General features: G+C 37.5%; 1 protein-coding gene across 1 annotated transcript in view; it reads right to left on the bottom strand.

Moving 5' to 3' along the window:
- Window positions 1-22,836, bottom strand: part of CATSPERE (catsper channel auxiliary subunit epsilon) — a 92,405-nt gene that overhangs the window by 46,299 nt on the left and 23,270 nt on the right. Inside the window, exons 3-5 of the mRNA XM_077779906.1 lie at window positions 16,570-17,062; window positions 5,944-6,418; window positions 473-915 (exon numbers count right to left, since the gene is read on the bottom strand). Coding sequence (XP_077636032.1) covers window positions 473-915; window positions 5,944-6,418; window positions 16,570-17,062 — 1,411 coding nt within the window. The remainder of the gene's footprint in view (window positions 1-472; window positions 916-5,943; window positions 6,419-16,569; window positions 17,063-22,836) is intronic.

Raw genomic sequence — 22,836 nt, 5'->3', positions numbered from 1 at the left:
CAAGCAGATAATACAATGGATAGTCAAAGAGTTCTGCAGGAATGTGCTTTTAGGCAGCAAAGAGGCCTTGGATAATAAAAGTGAAATGGATAGCTCAGGAGCTAACGGCTTATCATTTATTATTTATTAAAAACTTACATATTTCTCAACATTTTCCAAGCTAACCTTAGAAGAAAAACCTTTTTTTAAACACACACACACACACACACACACACACACACACACACACCAGATGAAGAGAGTCCTAATTTCCTTTCACATCAAGCATTGTTTACCACAATCAGTTAATAGAAATCACTGCAACATTGGTCAAGATGACCTAAAATAAAGGATGAAGGTTGTTATGGGAAAACCTCATTTAATGTGGCCAACAATGCTAGATACTATTTTTTTGATCGGATTACAAAAAGTCAATATTGTAATTTTACCTTTATTACAATCACATGAATGCATTTTAAAATTATTAACTTACCATGGTTTTGGTGCAGTATCCTAGGGCAATTTCATAGTGAATGTGATGTTTCTCTTGTAATATTTTTGGGCCATATGATTCCACCATAATATACAGACCAACATTTTCTGGATAGACTATCTGAGTCCAGATGGATATGTTCTGTCCCTTGTCCAAAAAGTAGAAAACAGTAAAAATATTATTAAGAAATGCCACGTAGGGGCATTTCTCTTTGATAGTGAAAGCTACACTTTCTGCTTCTAGTCTTAAAGGATATTCCTGCGGATACACTGTGCCATTTTCAAAAACATGTATGAGAAACACTACACCAAAGGAACTCATTGCAGTCAATGACTTCATTGTACTGTTAATCCATACGTGTAGTTTCACTGCGTCTCTAATATTGGCCTTGAAATAGAACATTATATTATTTTTCATTTTCACCACCACATTTCCGTAATAATCTGGAAAAGGAAGAGAAAAGTTTGTGTTATTCTAAGTAACCGTGAATCCATGCACTTCTAAGCAAAGTAATTTTCTTTTGTAGTAAGGAAGGATTTATCTGTTCTGAGAAAGTTTGAGTGTGCAGACAGAAAACAAATTTACATGATGCAGAAGATCATGATCTCATGGTCTGTGAGTTTGAGCTCCACATCTGGCTCTGTGCTGACAGCTCAGAGCCAAGAGCCTCCTTTAGATTCTGTGTTTCCATCTCTTTCTGCCCCTTCCATGCTCATGCTCTGTCTGTCTCTGTCTCTTAATAATAAACACACAAAAAATTAAAAAATAATAAATGAGAGAGAGAATACTATTACAGATAATAAGCAATCTAAAAATTAAAATGGGAAACCTTTGCCAATAAAGTAGAAAATCCAGATAAAGTGAACGATTTCCTAAGGAAATACAAACTTCTCAAATTGACTAAAGAAGAGATGGAAGATTTGAACAGACCAGTTAGAGAAAATACAAATAATGAAGCATACAACATTCCTGCTTGGGAAGACCTATTATTGCACACATATCATCATGTCTTCAATAAATATTTATTGAATGCCTGTTATAGCTACACACTGTTCTAGAAACTTGAGAGGGATACCTTAAAAAAGCCAGCAAGTCCTCCTTCTTGTGTAACTTAACATTCCTGCACGGAAGGCAGTCAACAGGACATGAAAATAAGTGAGTTATGTGGTGTGTCAGGAGATTAGGGCTCTGGTAATCAAAACGACAGAGAGCTCATGCAGGTAGGAGCAGAGCAAAATAGGCTAGAAAATGAACCTGCTTGACACGAGTAATAAATAGATAATGAAAGTGGTATTTCAAATAAGTGGGGTAAGGGCTGGTTTTTAAAACAGTCATTTGAAGGCAATATCAGCTTTCAGTGGAAGACATACAAATAAAAAACAAAACCAAATTCTTAACTTATAGCAAATGCAATTCTAGATGAATTAAAGATTGAAATATGCAAACTAGAAAAATAAAAACGATAAAATATTTGGTAATATTCTTGTAATTGGAAAGGCCTTTCAAATTATGACATTACACCCAAAGTCACAGGTAAAAATATTAACAAATTTAGCTACACAAAAACACAAATTCTAAATACCAAATCCCTCCAAAAAAGTATAAGAAATCACACATAAGAGACCATATTTGCAATACATGTCAAAGATAAATGGCTGATATACACTCTGAGTAAAGAACGTATCAATAAGAAAAGAGATAACCCCATGCAAAAATATCTCATGAGTAAGAATGGGCAAACCATAGAACAATATGGCCAATAAACACATGAAACTAGAGATAACTTCTAATTATGAAATGAGTCATAAAATGAGAATTACCCATCTTTTTCTGTACTGTGAGTATATACGAAATACATTCTATGAAAACACACATTTTCTAATACATTTGGGGAAACAGACTGTGGCAACTTTTGCTGGAGGGCAAACTGGAAAGATTTATTGCTTTTTTAAAAATATTTAGGGCTTTGATCATTAATTCTACAGCTAATAACTTATATCAAAGAATACCTGTACAAGTGTACAAAAAAATCTATCCAGAAGCACATTTTCTGCAGCATTATTTGTAGTAGCAAAAGAAATGAAGCGTGATATCTCTCTAAATATCCATTTATACTCCTATTGGTTTAAATAATAGTACAAGTAAACCATGGAATACTCTATGGCAGTGATTTTTATATGTATTAGATGTTTTGAAAATATAGCTTATTATATTTTGAATTTTCTCTTTCCAAAGTCTGAATAAATTCACAGGAACTTTTGAATAGTGGGTTATTTGAGAAATGAAAATGGCGAAGGCGGAAGGCTTTCGACTTCATATTTCATACACTTAGGAATTGTTTCAACTTTTTATTTCCGTGTTTCCAAATGGCCCTCAGTACAACATTCAGACTGTAAAGTCCCTCTAAAATCTATCCCCAAGTATTGGGATGAGCACTGGATGTTGTATACAGGTGATGAATCACTGAATTCTACTCCTGAAACTAATATCGCACTGTATGTTAACTAACTAAAATTTAAATGAAAAAAATATTTTTGATGTTTATTTATTTTTGAGAGTGAGAGAGACAGAGCATGAGCAGGGGAGGACAGAGAGAGAGGGAGTCACAGAATCTGAAGCAGGATCCAGGCTCTGAGCAGTCAGCACAGAACCCAATGTGGGGCTTGAACTCACGAAGGGTGAGATTATGACCTGAGCCAAAGCTGGATGCTTATCCAACTGAGCCACCCAGGTGCCCCCTAACTAAAATTTAAATTAAAAAGTGTACATATGCTTTTTTATACATTTGTGTAAAATGCATATACCCATGCAGATATGTTAGTGGAATGTTGTGTTGAGATGAAGGTAACATTAAAAAACTATTTTCTATTAAAAAAAAGTAAAAAGTAAAATCTATCTCCAATTTAGAGCAGGCTGAGTGAGATAGGGATTCATTCCTGGATGTCAAATCTAAGACGCCTACTCATCATCCAAGTGAAGGTATACAGAAGGCAGCTGCGAATAGGGCTTGTTACTCGGGTGAGGGGTCATTGGCCAGAGGGCAGAGCAAATGTAAACAGAACTCAGAAGATGCCTGAAAACCAAACCTTGAGGTGCTTCTCCATTTGGGAATCAGGAAGATGAAAATGGAAAAGAGGCTGGGGAGGAGTAGCTGAATGAGGTAGCAGAAAAAGTGAAAAAGTGATACCCCAGAAGTTACGTGAAAAAAAGTGTTTTGAAGGGGAACACTCTTGGTGCTGTTGGTGGACATGCAAACTGGCGCAGCCACTCTGGTTCCTCAAAAAACTAATACTAGAACTGCCCTACGATCCAGCAATTACACGACTAGGTGTTTATCCAAAGGATCAAAAATACAGATTCAAGGGATACGTGCACCCCAGTGTTTCTAGCATCTAGCATTTCTATTATCAACAATAGCCAAACTAAGGAGGGAGCTCAAATGTCCATCAACTAATGAATGGATAAAGAAGATGTGGTATATATATTCAAAGAAATAATACTTAGCCATTAAAAAGGATAAAGGCAAATGGCAAATCTTGTCATTTGCAATGACATGGATGGGCTAGGGTGTATTACACTAAGCGAAGTAAGTCAGCCAGATAAAGACGAGCACCATATGATTTCACTCATATGTGGAAGCTAAGAAACAAAACATGAACTTGTTGAAAGGGGTAAAAAGAGGAGAGGGAGGGGCGCCCGAGTGGCTCAGTCGGTTGAGCGTCCGACTTTCGCTTAGGTCATGATCTCGCGGTTCGTGGGTTCGAGCCCCGCGTCGGGCTCTGTGCTGACTGCCAGCTCAGAGCCTGGAGCCTGTTTCAGTCTGTGTCTCCCTCTCTCTCTGACCCTCCCCTGCTCACGCTGTCTGTCTCTCTCTCTCTCTCCTAGAAATAAATAAAAAACATAAAAAAATAGCTAAAAAAAAAAGAGGAGAGGGAAATAAATCACAAGTGATTCTTAACGACAGAGAACAAATGGGGTTGATGGAGGGAGGCGGGTGGGGGAGGGGCTAGATGGGGGATGGGCACTAAGGAGGGCACTTGTGATGAGCATTGGGTGTTGTATGTAAGTGATGAATCACTGAATTCTATTCCTGAAACCAGGGTTGCACTGTATGTTAACTAAAATTTCAATAAAAGCTTTAAAAAATAAACTTCAAAAAGAAAAGGTGTTTTGAGAATAAGGCCCTGCTGAGTGGTTTCCCATGCTGCTGCCAGATCCTGGAAGATGGTTGGGAATTGGCCACTGGGTTAGCACAGTGGCGGTCATCGAGAAGCTTAACAAGAGCAGTTTCCGTGGAATATTTGATTAGAGTGCCTTCAAGAGAAAGGGAGGAAAGAGGAAAAAATGAAACTAGGCAATCTTTTTTAGGGTTTTGTTGTAAAGGGGTACATAAAAATCAAATGGCTGGGAGTTGAAAGGTGATAGAGACCAGGAAAGACTGATTAGGAATGACAGTGACCTTTCCTTTAAATCCCATGGTTAGGGTTATCTCCCAACTAGGCTTTTTGAAGATTGAACTTCCTATTTCTTGGCATGGCCTATAATGTTTGGTATGCTACCTCAGGAATAATAAGATCAAGAATAACTACTATCAGCTGAAGGTTTACCAAGCGTCCAGTTTTATCTTAAGCATTTTACATGCAACCCCTTATCCGGTTGACACAGCCACCCTACCTTCTAGATTAGAATACTGAGGATTGGAAAGGTTCAAAAACTTGCTCATGGATGTGAATATGGGTCCTCTTAACTTTGCAACACCTGCCATAGCTTGGTTGTGTCCCCTCAGAAAAGATATGTTGACATTCTAATTCCCAGTACTCCTCCAGAATGTGACCTTATTTGGAAACAGGGTCATGACAGAGGTAATCAGTTAAGATGAGGTCCTACTGGAGCATGATGGGCCCTGGTGTCCTTACAAGAACCTGGCGAAGACACGGGGCGAAAGCTACGTTGTGATGAAGGCGGAGGTTGGAATGATGCCACTGCAAGCCAAGGAATGGCAAGGCTTACCAGCAAGCCCCCAGAGGCTGGGAAGAAGCCATGAAAGATCCCCCTTTGGGTTTCAGAGGGAACATAGCATTGCTGACACCCTGAATGTGGACTTCTAGCCTCCAAAATTGAGACAATAAATTCCTCTGGTTTTAAGCCACCCAGCTAGTGGTAGCCCTAAGGAGCCCTAGGAAATGAATACAACACCGTATCACTTCCTACACGAAAATGCGTAGGTATCTGCTGATTAACCAAAATGAATCTACAAGGAAAAACCCAGAACTTGAGTTTGCCATTTCGCTACGTGAGATCATAGCTGACTTTCGTGGAGCTTCAAATATATCCCTTTGTAGGTGGTAAAAAGTACATCTTTCTGTACCCATATATCCATATTTTAGTCCGTTTATAATTGTTACATCTTCATAAGGAAGATATCTACTCTAACATATAGAATAATTTTTTGCAGAATGAGAATGACTCACCTATGAAAACATTATGAATAGTGCTGTTCTGTGATAACCTTGATAAATTTCCAAATTCTGTAGGTGTTTGGATAATTCCCGTGTCGGTGAAATTGTGATAGCAATAGTAGAGCCTATGTTTGTCCCATAGTAATAAGTCTGGCATTGCTGAATATATAAAATATGCACTTAAAACAGTGTCGCTAGTGACATCTAACGCAAAGTCTTGTTTCATCCACTGCTCTGTATCTTCATTATATATTACCAGATAAATCTTTTTGTTGATTGAACATGTGGTGCAGTAATTTAATATTATGGCAAGTTCCAAAGGGTGTGCTAGAAATGCAACATTTTGTATAGTCAGTGTATCAGCTGGTGATATATTTAGAAGGCTTTTCAGTTTTTCAGTGGTTGTTAGTTTCACAAAGATAAGAGAAAGATATCCTAAGTAAACTTCATTTTTGGTCCAGACTGCCATCGCACTTCTTTCTTTATTCTGTAACAAAATGGAAAATAGTTTAAAAATCTTTGGTTTTAGGATTGGTCCTAACAATTCTGGTCTTCTAATTTGCTATATTTATTTATTTTATTATTTTATTTTATTTTTTACAAATAGTTTATTGTCAAATTGGTTTCCATATAACACCCAGTGCTCATCCCCACAAGTGCCCTCCTCCATGCCCATCTCCCCCATCCCCCCCACATCCATCAGACCTCAGTTTGTTTCTCAGCATTCAAGAGTCTCTCATGGTTTGCCTCTCTCCCTTTCCCCCACCATTTCCCCCCTTCTTCTCCCCCATGGTCCTCAGTTAAGTTCCTCCTAATCCTCCTATACGTGCAAACATATGATATTTGTCCTTCTTTGCCTCTAATTTGCTATATTTAAAAGCAAAATGTAGTAACCACTAAGGTTGGACTTCTAGTGTATTTCTGAATAATACTCCAGGCATTGAAATATGTTACATGGAAATATATCATTTTATGTATATTCATGAATATAAGTTATTTCAGTAATTTTATTCTTTATCTCTAGAAATTACTAATTTTCATTACCTTTTAAATCCCCAGAGAGTATCAGCCTTCTCTTTTCTTATGAATTTACCCACTCTGGCTAGGAGTGCCCCTTTGATGTTTACTATGGTCAAGATATAAAGACCCTTCAAACATTAAGTTATTTTTGGAATTATAGCTTCCTTGGATATGCTATCAAGAGAAGAGAGAACTTGAAAACCTTAGATCAATATTACGCTTTCATGAACACAGGCTGTTAGAGAGACTACTGTGTCTGCAACTCATTGGGCCTAATTTCATTTAGAAAGCCAAGATCCCTCTTCTTCCCTATCTCTTCTTCCCAATTGTTTCTAATTCTTAGAGATTTTTACTTACTATGTAACTTTTATTTTCATGACAATCAAAAGGAGTGTCTTGGGCACATATTGCTAAAATGTCAATACTACCCAAGCAATCTACATATTCAATGCAAGCCCTATATAAAAAACACCAGCATTCTTCATAGAGCTACAGCAAACAATCCTAAAATTTGTATGGAACCAGAAAAGACCCCGAATAGCCAAAGCAATCCTGAAAAAGAAAACCAAAGCTGGAGGCATCACAACTCAAGACTTCAAGCTGTGTTACAAAGCTGTCATCATCAAGACAGTCTGGTACTGACTGGTACAAGAACAGACACATAGATCAATGGAACAGAACATAGTACCCAGAAATGGGCCCACAAACATATGCCAACTAATCTTTGACAAAGCAGGAAAGAATACCCAATGGGAAAAAACCAGTCTCTTCAGCAAATGGTGTTGGGAAAATTGGACAGCGACATGCCGAACAATGAACCTGCACCACTCTCTTACACCATATACAAAAATAAACTCAAAATGGGTGAAAGATCTAAATGTAAGACAGAAAGCCATCAAAATCCTAGAGGAGAAAACAGGCAACAACCCCTTTGACCTCAGCTGCAGCAACTTCTTAGCTGACATTTCTCCAAAGGCAAGGGTGTAATCAAAAGCAAAAATGAACTATTGGGACCTCATCAAGATAAAAAAGCTTCTGCACAGTGAAGGAAACAATCAGCAAAACTAAATGGAAGCCAAAGGAATGGGAGAAGAAATTTGCAAATGACATATCAGATAAAGGATTAGCATCTGAAATCTATAAAGAACTTATCAAACTCAACACCCAAAAAGCGAATAATACAGCGAAGAAATGGGCAAAAGACATGAACAGACATTTTTCCAAGGAAGACATCCAGATGGCTAACAGATACATGAAAAAAAAAATTCAACATCACTCATTGTCGGGGAAATACAAATCAAAACCACAATGAGATACCACCTCACACCTGTCAGAATGGCTAAAATTAACAGCTCAGGAAACAATAGATGTTGGTGAGGATGCGGAGAAAGAGGAACACTTGCAGTACTGCTGGGAATGCAAACTGGTGCAGCCACTCTGGGAAACAGTATGGTGGTTCCTCAAGAAAGTTAAAAATAGAACTACCCTATGACCCAGCAACTGCACTATCCAATCCTATCCAAAGGATACAGGTGTGCTAATTTGAAGGGGGACATGCACCCCAGTGTTTATAGAAGCACCATCGACAATAGCTAAAGTATGGAAAAAGCCCAAATGTCCAAGGACTGATGAATAGATAAAGAAGATGTGGTATATATATATACAGTGTAAAGTTACTCAAAAAGAATGAAGTCTTGCCATTTGCAACAACATGGATAGAACTAGACTGTACTATGATAAGCAAAATAAGTCAGTCAAAGACAAATATATGATTTCACTCATATGTGGAATTTAAGATCAAAACAGATGAACATAAGGGAAGGGAAGCAAAAACAATATAAAAACAGAGAAGGAGACAAATCATAAGAGACTCCTAAATACAAAGAACAGAGGGTTGCCAGCAGAGTTTGGGTGGGGGGAAGGGGCTAAAGGGGTGAGGGGCATTAAGGAGGGCACCTGTTGGGATGAGCACTGGGTTGTTATACGTAAGTGATGAATCGCTGAATTCTATTCCTGTGTTAATTAACTTGGATTTAAATTAAAAATTTTTTTAAATAGGAAAAAAATAAAAACTTAAAAAAAAAAAAGTCTAGAGCTTGTGCTGTTTAAATGAGTGCGAGACAATCCTCCAAGAGTAAATATATCAGAAACAAAGTGATGGGCCCCTCACAGAAAAGACCCATAGTTGTGCTCATTCTTGGCAGAGGGATGGGAAGAGGAATCCATCATAAATATGACAGATAAGAACCCCAAGGAGCCCCAGCCGTGGAATGAGTTTTTATCCACCCACAAACTTTCCCATAGATTGTCACCGAGTGCATAGGTACAGTAAGCCAAAGGCTGTGGGACAAAGCCAGGGAGCTGAGAGATCTCTCTGAGCTATTCAGAGCCTCTCCCAAATAGGAAGCAGTAATCCTCTGAAGACAGAGGGGGCAGGCAGCAAGTGAGCAAGGTTGAGAGACATCATTTGTACTCGAGATTCTTGGCTACCATGAGCCAGGAGTGGGAGAAGGGAGCTGAGAGAAGCTCTCCCTCTGAGACATGCTTGGCCTTGACAAAGTGTAAGGCAGCCTCTCTGCCACAACTGGGGATGGAAGCATGAGACAGATAGATAGAGAGATAGAGAGAGAGAGAGAGCTCAATGCATGAAGAATCCAAGGGCAGATGAGAAAGGAAAGAGAATTCCTGAGTGATCAAAAAGCTGGCAGCTAGGCTATAAAGCAAGACAGCTGTCCTCGGGTTTGGAAAGGTGGTGGGCCCGTTGTACAGTATGAAGAGATCTCTGGAATCTTGCCAGTGCTAAGAGCCCAAATATGGCTAAAGAGGTAATAACTGATAAAAATGGGAAGGACCTACTGGAAAAGATGGGCAACGTGAGGACAGAGACGGGGAATTTCAGCTGAGACATGTAAATGACATATGTATAAAAAAAAGAACAAAGTGAAAAATGTTAGAAATAAAAAATATGACATCAGGAATAAAAAAATTATTAGATGCATTCGAGAGTAAAGTGGGAAAAGCTGAGGGGCAGTGAACTTGAAGACAGGTTAACAGACAACCTGAAATACAAAGAAAGAAGTAGAATAAACACAAAATGAACAGATCCAGATCTGTGGGGCAATATTAAATGGCGTCATCTGTGCATTTTTAAACTCCTAGAAGGAGAGGAAAAACAGAATAGTGCAGAAGAAATATTTGAGGAGATAATGTCCAAGAACAACCCCGAATTAACGAACGACATAATCCCAGAAACCCACGAAGCTCAGTGGAACCACAAACAGCACACAAAGAAAATCACACCTAATCATGAATAAATAATACATAATAAAAGAGCTGAAGAACAAAGATAAAGAGCAAATTCTAAAAGCTACAGATAAAAAGACACACTGGTTTCTAAAAAAATTTTTTTAATGTTTTATTTATTTCTGAGAGAGAGAGAGACAGCGTGAGCAGGGGAGGGGCAGAGAGAGAGGGAGACACAGAATCCGAAGCAGCCTCCAGGCTCTGAGCTGTCAGCACAGAGCCTGATGTGGGGCTCGAACCCACAAACTGTGAGATCATGACCTGAGCTGAAGTCGGACACTTAACTGACTGAGCCACCCAGGTGCCCCCAAAAGACACATTGTATATATGAAAACAATGGCATGAATGATGGCTGACTGCTTCCTCAGACATAGGCCATAAGATGATGGAACGATGTCATCATAAATTGCTTTAAAAACAACAAAACCCAGCTGTCATCCTATAATTCTGTAGTCAGTGAAAAATGCCCTTCAAAAATGAAGGCCAAAAGTAAAGACACCTTTATACAGATGAGTGCTGAGAGAACTTGTTGTGCAGGAAAATGCAAAGACAGAAGGGTAATGAATTCAGGAGCAACTCTGGATATGCAAACAGAAATAAAGCATCCCTGGGAGAATATATACATAAAGACTTATTTTGTCATCAGTTTATGTCTATATACCTTTATGACAATTGACTTTCTTTCTTTCTTTCTCTTCCTCTCTCTCTCTCTTTCTGAGAGAAGAATCCCCGTGCTGTCAGCACAGAGCCTGATGTGGGGCTCAAACTCACAAAACCATGAGATCATGACCTGAGCCAAAAGCAGAGTCAGTCACTTAATCGACTGAGCCATGCAGGCAACCTGACAATCGACCTTTTTAAAGGAAAAATATTAACAATATATTTTGAGATTTATAGCATATTTAGAAGTAAAATACGACCTAAGAGTATAAAAGGTGGGTAGGCTATAAATGGAATCATACAGTCATAAATTTCTTACACTGTTGTGAAGTATATATTACTTGAAATTAGACTCTGATAAATTAAAGATGATTATTGTAGGGGTGTCTGGGGGGGCTCAGTCAGTTATGCGTCAGACTCTTGGTTTTGGCTCAGGTCATGATCCCTCGGTCTGTGAGACTGAACTCTGCATTGGGCTCTGTGCTGACAGCAGGGAGCCTGCTTGGGGTTCTCTCTCTCTCCCTCCCTCTCTGCCCCTCCCTGACGCATGCATGTGTGCATGCATGCACTCTAAAAATAAATAAATAGACTTAACAAAAAGATTATTGTACAGCCAATGCAGTCACTAAAAGGAAGGTCTTGGAAAAAAAACCCCAACACAGTTGAAAACAGAGATACTGAAAAATACATGATTCATTTAGAAGAAGAGAGACAAAGGAACAAAGAGCATGCAGGGTTACTAGACAACGAATACCAAGATGTTAGACTTAACTCCAACCATAGCAGTAGTTATGTTAAATCTAAGTGGACTGAATACTATAATTTTGTAAACTTTTTTTAATGTTTATTTACTTTTGAGAGACAGAGAAAGACAGAGCGCAAGCAGAGGAGGGGCAGAGAGAGAGGGAGATGCAGATCTGAAGCAGCTCCAGGCTCTGAGCTGTCAGCACAGAGCCTGATGTTGGGCTCAAACTGGTGAATTCACGAGATCATTACCTGAGCCGATGTCGGACGCTTAACCGACTGAGCCACCCAGACATCCCTGAATACTATAACTCTAAAGCACATGTTGTCACACTGGAGAAGAAACAAGATACAGGTTATAAGAAGTATGAAGTCACAGCCAGATTGATAGTAAAAGAATAAAAATAGTGCACCATATAAGCACAAAACATAAGGAAGTTAGTGCATATCCTCCAGAAGAGTTTAGATAATAATAAAAGATTGGACGCACCCAAAGGTGGTGAGATGTGGAACGAAATGAAAAAAAGCTGCTATAAATATTTTATGTCTTAATTACTGTAGCTTTATAATAACTTTTGATATATGAGAGAAGAAATACTTTGCTACCCCAACCCATTCCAGCCTTCAGCTCTTTACTCTTTGATGTATATTTTAGAATCAGTGTATTGAGCTCCACAAAGTAACATTGGTATTGTGACTGGAACTGTATCGGATCTATAGATAAATCTGGATAGAAGTGAAAAGCTTACAATATTCTGTATTCTACTCCATGAACATGATATAGCTATTTCTTCATATCTTTATTAATATTTTTGATAATATTTTATTTTTGTCTCAGCCAAGATCTTGTACATTTTTAGTGGCATTAATTTTGGGATATCTGTAATATTTTTTGTTCTCCCTTGAATTTCCATATGACTTTTAGAATCAGCTTCTCAATTTCTATTAGAAGCCTACTGGTATTTTAATTGATGTGTGCTGAACTTCTCAAGCATTGATGTCTTAACAATAGAGTCTTCTTACCCATGAACAGATTTCTTCATTTCTTTTATTTCATCAGTAATATTTTGTAGTGTGTGTGTGTGTGTGTGTGTGTGTGTTATGTGTAGTATCATTTTTTTAAGCTTTTAGTTAAATTCCAGTGAGTTAACATACAGTGTAATATTAGTTTCAGGTGTACAATATAGTGATTCAACATTTCTGTACATCACCCAGTGCTCACCACAAGTGCACTCCTTAATCCCCATCACCTATTTCCCCCATTCCCTCTCCTCCATCCGCCCCCCCACCCCTCGCATCTCCTTTCTGGTGACCATTGTGTGTTCTCTGTAGTTAAGACTCTGTGTCTTGGTTTGCATCTCATCTGAGTGAGATCACATGGTTATTTGTGTTCTGTAGTCTTTAAGTGTGTATACACTTGTACATCTTTTGTCAGAATAATCACTAAGCACTTAATATTTTATAATGTATGATAAATAGTAGTTTTTAAAATTTCAAATTACGATGGTTCATTTTTATGTTTGTATATTTCATATACAAAATTGAATTGTTTGCATAGTTCATATGGAAATAAAATTGCTTTTTTACACTGATCTTGTAAACTACAATCTTAATAAACATATTTATTAGCCCTGATAGTTTTTTGTAGATTCTTTTCTACATCTAATGATGCTGTTTGTTAATAAAGACAGTTTCACTCTTCCTTTCCAATATAGATACCTATGTTTCTTGACTCATTGCATCTACTAGACTGGCCGGTACAATGTTGAATAGAAGTGGTCTGAGCACACATTCTTGCCTTGTTTTTTATTTTAAGCAAAGAAGGCAAGAAAAGACAAGAAACAAAGTATACTGTTAATAGAAAATGGACACCAAAATGGTAGACTTAAACCCAACCACAGCAATAATTACATTAAATCTAAGTGGACTAGTCTTTTATCATCATGCACAATGTTAGCCACTGATTTTATGAATGTCCTGTGTTAAGTTGAAAAAGTTCCCTCTTATTTCTATTTTGCTGATTGTTAAAATCAATTATGTATATTGGCTATTGTCAAGTGCTTTTCTGTGTCTGTTGAAATGATCATATGGTTTTTTTCTTTTGTTGTTTTCTAATATGGTAAATCGTGTTGATCGATTTTCTTTTCTTTTTTTTTTAATGTTTTATTTATTTCTAGGAGAGAGACAGCATGAGCAGGGGAGGGTCAGAGAGAGAGGGAGTCACAGACTGAAACAGGCTCCAGGCTCTGAGCTGGCAGTCAGCACAGAGCCCCACGCGGGGCTCGAACCCACGAACCGTGAGATCATGACCTAAGCGAAAGTCGGACGCTTAACCGATTAAGCCACCCAGGCGCCCCAATGTTGATCGATTTTCTAATGTAAACCACTCTCTCATTCCTGAGCTAAAACCCTACCTGGCCATGATATATTTTCTTTTCTATATATTGTTGGATCTGATTTGCTAAAATTTTGCTTAGAAGTTTAAGATTTTGTTTATGAGAGATATTGCTCTGTAGTCTTATATTTTTCTAATATATTATTCTTGGTTGTAGTATCAGACAGCTGCCCCATGGACTCAATTGAAAAGCATTACTCCTGCTTCAACTTCCTGAAGTTTAGAATTGGCATGATTTATTTTTAAAATATACAGCAGGACACTGATGAAATTCTCTTGACTTGGAGTTTTCTTTGTGGGAAAATTTTTAAATAACAAATTCAATTTCTTTGACTGATGTAAAAGTATTCATGTCATCTGTTCTTTTTAAAATTAAAAAAAAAACATTTATTTTTAAGAGAGAGAGAGAAACAGAGCATGAGTGGGGGAGGGGCAGAGAGAGAGGGAGACACAGAATCTGAAGCAGGCTACAGGCTCTGAGCTGGCTGCCAGCACAGAACCTGACGCGGGGCTCAAACCCACGAACCATGAGATCATGACCTGAGCCGAAATCGGATGCTTAACCGACTGAGCCACCCAGGTGCCCTGTCATCTGTTTCTTCTTAAGGAGGCTTAGCTAGTTTGTGTCTTTCAACCATTTGTCCATTTTATGGTTTTTGAATGTGTTTTAGGTTCTTTTTAACTTTGTATTTACAGTTGTTTGTAACATTGTTTTATTTTTATTTTTTTAGTAGCAGTCGAATTTGCGCGATTCCACTTCTTTCAGTCTCAATATTCGTAATTTGTGTCTTTTCTTTTTTGTTTTATCCTCAGTCAGTCTGGCTAAAGAGTTGCCAATTTTATGCATCTTCTCAATGAACCAGCTTTTTGGTTCTGTTGATTTTCTCTACAAGTTTTCTGTTTTTTTTGTTTTGTTTTTGCTTTTGTAATGCAATGTACCTGGTGGGTTTTTAAAAAAATTCCTTTCTTCTGTATATTTTGGTTTAAATCGTTTCCAGTTTGTTAAAGTGGAAGTGGAGACTATGGATTTGAGATATTTCCTCTTTTGTAATATAGAGGATTAATATTATAAATTTCTCTTTAAGTATCTCTTTAGTAGCATCCCATAAATTTTGACATGTTCTGTTTCTATTTTCTTTCAGTTCAAAACACTTTTTTAAAAATGTTTATTTATTTTGAGAGAGAGAAAGGGTGAGCAGGGGAGGAGCAGAGAAGGGGGGGCGGGGACAGAGAGAATCCCAAGCAGGCTCCATGCTATCAGCACAGAGCCCAACATGGGGCTCTGTCTCACGAACCCTGAGATCATGACCTGTGCTGAAATCAAGAGACTGATGCTTAACTAACTGAGTAACCCAGATGCCCATAGTTCAAAACACTTTCTTATTAGTTTTTAAAATTTGTCCTTTCTTCAAAATATATTACAAAACTATAGTAATCAAGACAGTATGGTACAAGCACAAAAACAGACATACATCAGTGGAACAGAATAGAAAATTCAGAAATTAATCCAAAATGATACGGACTATTAAACTTTGACAAAGCAGGAAAGAATATCCAATGGAAAAAACACAGTCTCTTCATCAAATGGTGTTGAGAAAACTGGAGAGTGATATGCAGAAGAATGAACCTGGACCACTTTCTTACACCATACACAAAAATAAATTCAAAATGGATTAAGGACCCAAATGTGAAACAGGAAACCACTAAAATCTTAGAGGAGAACACAGGCAGTAACCTCTTTTATATCGCCGTAGCAACTTCTTACTAGATTGGTCTCTTAAGGCAAAAGAAACAAAAGCAAAAATAACCTACTGAGACTTCATTAAAATAAAAACCTCTACACAGCAAAGGAAACCATCAAGAAAAGTAGAAGACAACCTATGGAATGGGAGAGGATACTTGGAAACGACACATCTCATAAATTGTTAGTATCCAAAATCTATAAAGAACTTATGCAACTCAACACCCAAAAATCAAATAACCCACTTAAGAGATGGGCAGAAGAAATGAACACTTCTCCAAAGAAGACATCCAGATGGCCAACAGACACATGAAAAGCATCCAGATGGCCAACAGACACATGAAAAGATGCTCAATGTCACTCATCATTGGGGGAATGCAAATCAAAACTACAATGAGATATCACCTCACACGTGTCAGAATGGCTGAAATATTTTATTCACTATATTGTCAAAAGGAAAAGTTAATCCATTTTTGAGAGCACATAGTATCTTTGGGTAAAATAATTTTTGGGATCTTTTGCCCATTTCAGGGCAAAACAAAACTCTTATAATATGACTAAATGACTGCATAATAATAACAACCAAGATTTATTTAATTCTTTGTTGTTGGAAATGCATCTCTAAGGTTACAAAGATGGATTTATTTACCACCCAAAATAAAACAGCTTTGCAAAATCTGTATAGTATAGTCTCTTTTCTATCATGGAATTAAATGATAGAGTAAATTTGTCTAAATGTGTAAGTCTAATATACGTATATAAATCTTTTACTAACCTTTATTAGATATTTGACCCAACACCATTTTCTTATTGTAGCGCCACTAATTCCATTATCGGGAAGATTTTCATCTCTTCCCAGTCTTCTGAATGCAATAAAAGTTCTGATGTAAAGAACACTGTTTATGAGAAAAAATATTCCATCCCATGATAGGTACACATCAGAAACGTTGTGTCTCTCATCGTCAGTCAAAATGTTTGGAGGCACTCTGATTCTGGTCCAAGTGCGGAATGAATCATTTGTTTGAAAGGTCTCCATATCAGCTACCACCACAACCGATGAAGGAACACAAGACATCTGGGATGCTATTAACGGACTACCTTGTGGTGTAGTGATTGGCAAAAAGCCAGGAATATCGGGCATGGTCAACAAAGGGAAGGACAGCAGGAAAATAACATCTGCAATAAAGCAGTCTTGAAAAGCCACTTGATTTCCTTTAACTTCCTTTAGCACATCGTCTACTGACATTGGTAATGCAATATGCCAGGTCCTAAGAAGAAAAAAATATGAAAATTAATAATATGATAATATAAAAATGAATTAGAAAAGATACTATACACATATAATATAAAACTTAAATATAGAAATTATAAATGTAGAAAATATAAACATTTAATGGCCTCTCTCTTCTCATCCAGTTTGTACATTACTGACATATATCATCTTGAAAAAAATTTTATTTTTATCAAAATAAATCGGAGTTAAACAAATCAAATCGCACTAAAATGCTACCTCCACCCCATTTTTCCACATTCTTCACTCTTGTTCCCAAAGGAAAACAATCTGGACTCTTACAGCTCTTTCATTTGCATTGTGTCTCCAAATTCTCAAATGTTCTTATGCTTCTCTCTTAATATGTACTTTTTACACATTATCTATTGGCTTCTTATATGACAGATGAAGATGCATTGCTCATAAAATATAACTACCCATACATCTCTTCTTCCCCAACATCACAGTGTTTAGCTAAATCTATAGGGTTTACGTTGTTTTACTATGCAAATATTGTTTACTACTGACCCAGTTATTGTACCAAAATTACATTTTCACCTACATACATATATATTCATAATCCTTCTCCTAGAGTTAATAATTTGGTTTTTAAAAATTTGTTGTTTCCTAAGTGTGCCAGTAGGTGAAATGCTGCTTCATAATATTTTCTATGTGGTAAAGACAGAGGTCATCTACTAAGTAGTAGTCATTACTCTCTGGGCTGAAGCCACCATGTACTCAGTCCAGAGCTTCAATCTTTCTGGTTTGGCTAAAGCACATTCTTCAGTACCTCTCTGTGAAAGTATACATGAACATAAATTTTTGAGACCCCGAGTATCTGAAAATTAAAGTTTACACACCTGCTGGATAAATTAGCTAGGTGGAGACTTCAGAACTCTGAGGGCATCTTCTCCAATCTTTTTGTACGAAAGTTTACTAATGAAAAAGCCAGATGAAACATTGATTCCCACAATTATTTAAATGGGTTGCCTTTATGTTTTTAGGTACTTCCCTTTTTTTTTTTCTTAGTATTCTAAGATTTGACAGGGCTATCTTTTGAGTGGACATACAGAGGAATTTGGGGAAACAAACATTCTACCATGTATCTTGGAAGTTATGAAAAATTCCAAGGAGAGTTTCTTAGCAGGGCAATCCAGGATACATCAGGTTATAGATGTTCAGTGAGCACCTCTTAAGTTTTCTATTTCCTCAGTGACTATATACCTGGGTGATGGCATTCTGCCCACTAGGAATGTGATCCTGGCAGGTCAAGGCAGCCCATGTTGGGGCACTTGTAGGGTCATCAGCAAATCACTATGCTGCCATGACATTCGATGCAATTATTGTTTTTTGCAAGCCACACTACTGACACCGTAACATCAGTGTCAAGTACAATTTCTTTTTTTAAATTTTTAATGTTTATTTTATTTTTGATAGAGACAGAGCGCGAGTGGGGGAGGGGCAGAGAGAGGAGACACAGGATCGGAAGACACAGGAGCTGTCAGCACGGAGCCTGACGTGGGGCTTGAACCCACGAACTGTGAGATCATGACCTGAGCCCAAGTTGCTGCTTAAACCGACTGAGCCACCCAGGTGCCCCGTAAGTACAATCTCTAAAATCATCATGGGGTGCATGGGTGGCTCAGTTAGTTAAGTATCTGACTCTTGATTTCAGTTCAGGTTGTGATCTCATGGTTTGTGAGTTCAAGTCCTACCTCGGGCTCTGCGCTAACAGTGCAGAGCCTGCTTGGGATTCTCTCTCCCTCTCTCTTTGCCCCTTCCCCGCTTTTTCTGTCTCTCAAAATAAATAAACAAATATAAAAAAAGCCATCAGTACCATTTTGTTACATTGTCCACTGGCTATATAATAATCTCATATGGGTATAGCCCCCTTATAACTAGGTATCAATGACTATTTTGTTTGAATGGATAACTTCTTATCTACAAGGCCTGGAAAGGAGCCAGCACTCAAGGCCTGGCTAAAGCATACTGAGCATTTCAATTTTTTTTCCTAACTATTTTCTTTCTTTCTTTCCTTTATATATAATTTATTGTCAAGTTTGCTAACATACAGTGTATACAGTGTGCTCACGGTGTTTTGGGGGTAGATTCCCTTATATATATTATGTATGTCTTCCATATAACACCCAGTGCTTATCCCAACAAGTGCCCTCCTCAATGCCCGTTACCCACCCTCCCCCATCCCCTTCATCAACCCTCAGTTTGTTCTCCTCAAGAATCTCTTATAGTTTGCCTCCCTCTCTGTTTGAAACTACTTTTTCTCCTTTCCTTCCCTCATGGTTCTCCATTAAATTTCTCAAGTTCCACATATGAATGAAAACATATGATACCTGTCTTTCTCTGACTGACTTATTTCACTCAGCATAATACCCTCCAGTTCCATCCACATTGCTGCAAATGGCAGCATTTCATTCTTTCTCATTGCCAAGTAGTATTCCATTGTATATATAAACCACAGCTTCAACTTTCCGTGTCTACCATTTTGTTTTCCAATGTTTGAATTCTGAATGGTGATTATACACTTTTCAAAATTCTTTTGTTACTTCTTTCCCATTTTATAACACCTTAATTTTCTTTTATGTATATAATATTTTCTATTTCTCTGAAGATTTTATACTTTTTTGTGAGCTTTTCTTTGGCTCCCTCTATGTGTTGTTTCCTCTGAGTTCTACTGTTCTTTTTATTGATTCAGGTGTCTGACATTCATGTTGGAATCTGTTATTCTCTGGTAGTCTTTGGTTGTCTAATATTTAAAGAGAAGTCATAACAAGTTGTGTGTGGGTCAGCTCTGAGGGATACTTCTTGCTCACCATGTGCTCTATTGTGCTTTTTCCCTTCTGACTCCAATTTAACTTATTTTAAGTAGGTCTGGTCAGTTCAAAGAAAAATGCTCTTCTGTTTTGCCAGGATATTTGCTAGGTTTCCATATTTAGGGAGCAGAGCAGGAGGAAAGAACTGAAGGAATGCTGGGCTGGCGGGGGGGGGGGTCCCCATCACTTTAGAATTCCCTCTGCGAGCTCTTAACGACTACAATTCATGCTCTACTAAGTCAGTTACCATTTCTCTCTCTGCTTTCTACCTTCTTGCTTCCCTTCCTATTGCTTCTCCTGAGAGGCTTGCCAACTTTTTTAGCGAGATTATGGGAGAGAGTGGAGATAAACAAATGCATTTAATCTGCTATGTTGTAATTTATCTCCTTTAAACTGAATTTCATTAAGTGATGTTCTGCTTAGAAACATCAGTGGCCCCTTAATTATATCCAGGAAAAAATTCAAGCTACTCCAAATGATTTTCAGAGAATCTCCATATTTTTTCCTATTCGATTTCACTTGCCATATTAAATTTCGGGTATGTTCTTCCTGTTTGCCTATCAGAACTGTTTATGCTCTTAATCTCCATTGGGAGTGCTTCTTCCATCTTCCTGTCTTTATGTCCTACTGTCTTTTACTGCACAAAACTATCTCTTCCATTTTGCTTTCTTGTTTTACTACAAGATGTATATTTTATAAGGTTAACTTTTCTAAACCCTGATTAGTCAATCATGTGGATGGTATTTTATGGCATCCAAGGCAATTTTTTTTAAATGAACCTCTGATATTCTCTCTTTATACGTATTTTCTTTATGTTTCTTTAAAAACACCACTTACTTAGGGAGCTCCTGGGTGGCTCAGTCAGTTAAGCATTCGACTTCAGCTGAGGTCATGATCTCAGGGTTCCTGAGTTGGAGCCCTACTCGGGCTCTGTGCTGACAGCTAGCTCAGAGCCTAGAAGCTGGCTTCAGATTCTGTGTCTCCCTCTCTTTCTGCCCCTCCCCCATTCATGCTGTGTCTCTGTCTCTCAAAAATGAATAAACGTTAAGAAAGTTTTTAAAAAACACCACTTATTTGATAATTTTATTATGAATGTATCATATATACAAAAGAATATATGATACACATACATTTAAAGAATAATACTAAGGTGAACATCTGTATATTAATCACCTAGATCAAGAATCAGAACATTACCCATATTTTAGAAATGCCCTATGTCTCTCCTTCCTCCACCCTTACCTGCTTACACGTAATCACTTGCCTGATTTTGTGTTTGCGTTTGTGTTTACATTCCCGTGCTTTTTAAAAATTAGTTTTGAGCCCCCACCTTGAGCTCTGTGCTAACAGCTCAGAGCCTGCTTCCGATTTTGTGTCTCCATCTTTCTCTGCCCCTCCTCCACTCACACTCTGTCTCTTCTTCTCAAAAATAAATAAATACTTTAAAAAATCCTCCTCTTTCAGTAATTGATAGATGCAGCAGGCAGGAAATTAGTAAGGACATAATTAAACCGAACAGCATCATCAATCAAGTGGATCTAATTGACGTATAAAGAATGTCTCATCCAACAACAGAAGAATATACATTCTTCTCAAGCTCTCATAGAACATTCACCATAACACACCATATCTTGGGTCACAAAACACACCTTAAGAAATTTAAAAAAATAGAAATTATACAAAGTATGCTCTCAAAATACTACATAATTAAGCTAGAATTAAATAACAGAAAGATAGCTGGAAAAAAATCCCTGATGTTTGGAGATTAAACACTTCTAAATAACACATAAGTCAAGGAAGAAATCTGAATGGAAATTTAAAAATATTTTGAACAAAATGAAAATGAAAAAATGTTTTGAACAAATGAAAAAATACAACTTACCAAACTTTGGGGGCTTCAGGGAAAGAAAGGCTTAGAGGGAAATGTATGGTATTAAATGCATATTTAGAAAAGAAGAAAGACCTAAACTCAATACTCTAAGCTTCCACCTTAGAAAACTAGAGGGGAAAAAAGCAATATAAACCTAGAGGAACCAGAAGAAAAACATTGCAATGGAAATCAGTAAATTGAAAACAGAAGAACAATAGAGAAAGCCAGATACCCTAATACCAATATCAGATAAAGACATTACAGGAAAAGTTACAGATCCTTTGAATTCAACAATGTGTAAAAAGAATTATATACCACGACCAAATGGGATTTATTCCGCTTATGCAAGTCTGGTTCAACATTAAAAATCAATTAATGTAATCCATCACATCAATAGGTTAAAAATGAAAAAGTATATAATCACATCAGTAGATGCAGAAAAAGCATTTGACAAAAATCTCACACCCACTGATGATGAACATGCTCAGCTAAGCAAGCAATGGAGGGGAACTTCCTCATCTTGATAAAGGAGCATCTACAAAAAACCATGCAAAACACTTAATGGTGAGAACTAGATCCATTCCTCCTAAGAAGAAGGCAACTATGTCTCCTCTTAACAGAAACAAACCGTACCTATAATTTCCTACCTACCTGCTAAATCAGACAACCCTTTAATTGGTTTTATAATGACTCCCAGAGTTCTCCCAACTCCCAGAGTTTTATAAAATCAGCAGGAATTTTAGCCCCAAGCTATTAAGATGTTTAAAAAAGTATCTTCTCTGAATGTCACCCTTGACTTTACTCATGAGTTCAACTTCTTTGCATCTCCTGAAATGCATTGCTTTCTGCTTTCTCAGGTCTCTGCTCAGAGGCCCTTGTGTACGTCGCCTCTCTGGAATGTTCTCCCAATTGACTAACTTTTATTTCTTTTCAATAATGTGGGTTTTATCTCTTTAGGGAAGTCCTCCTTGATTCCCTTTTATCCAAGCCTTGTTTTGTGCACCCTCTTTTCTATTTCACCTGGGTTCACCTCTATCATAATGTCTATTTCCTTCCTTGTCTCCTGAACCA

Source organism: Crocuta crocuta, unplaced genomic scaffold, assembly GCF_008692635.1.
Source record: "Crocuta crocuta isolate KB4526 unplaced genomic scaffold, BGI_CrCroc_1.0 scaffold322, whole genome shotgun sequence".
Lineage (NCBI taxonomy): Eukaryota > Metazoa > Chordata > Mammalia > Carnivora > Hyaenidae > Crocuta > Crocuta crocuta.
The sequence above is the reverse complement of the archived record's forward strand: the minus strand, read 5'-3'. Positions and strand labels throughout refer to the sequence as shown.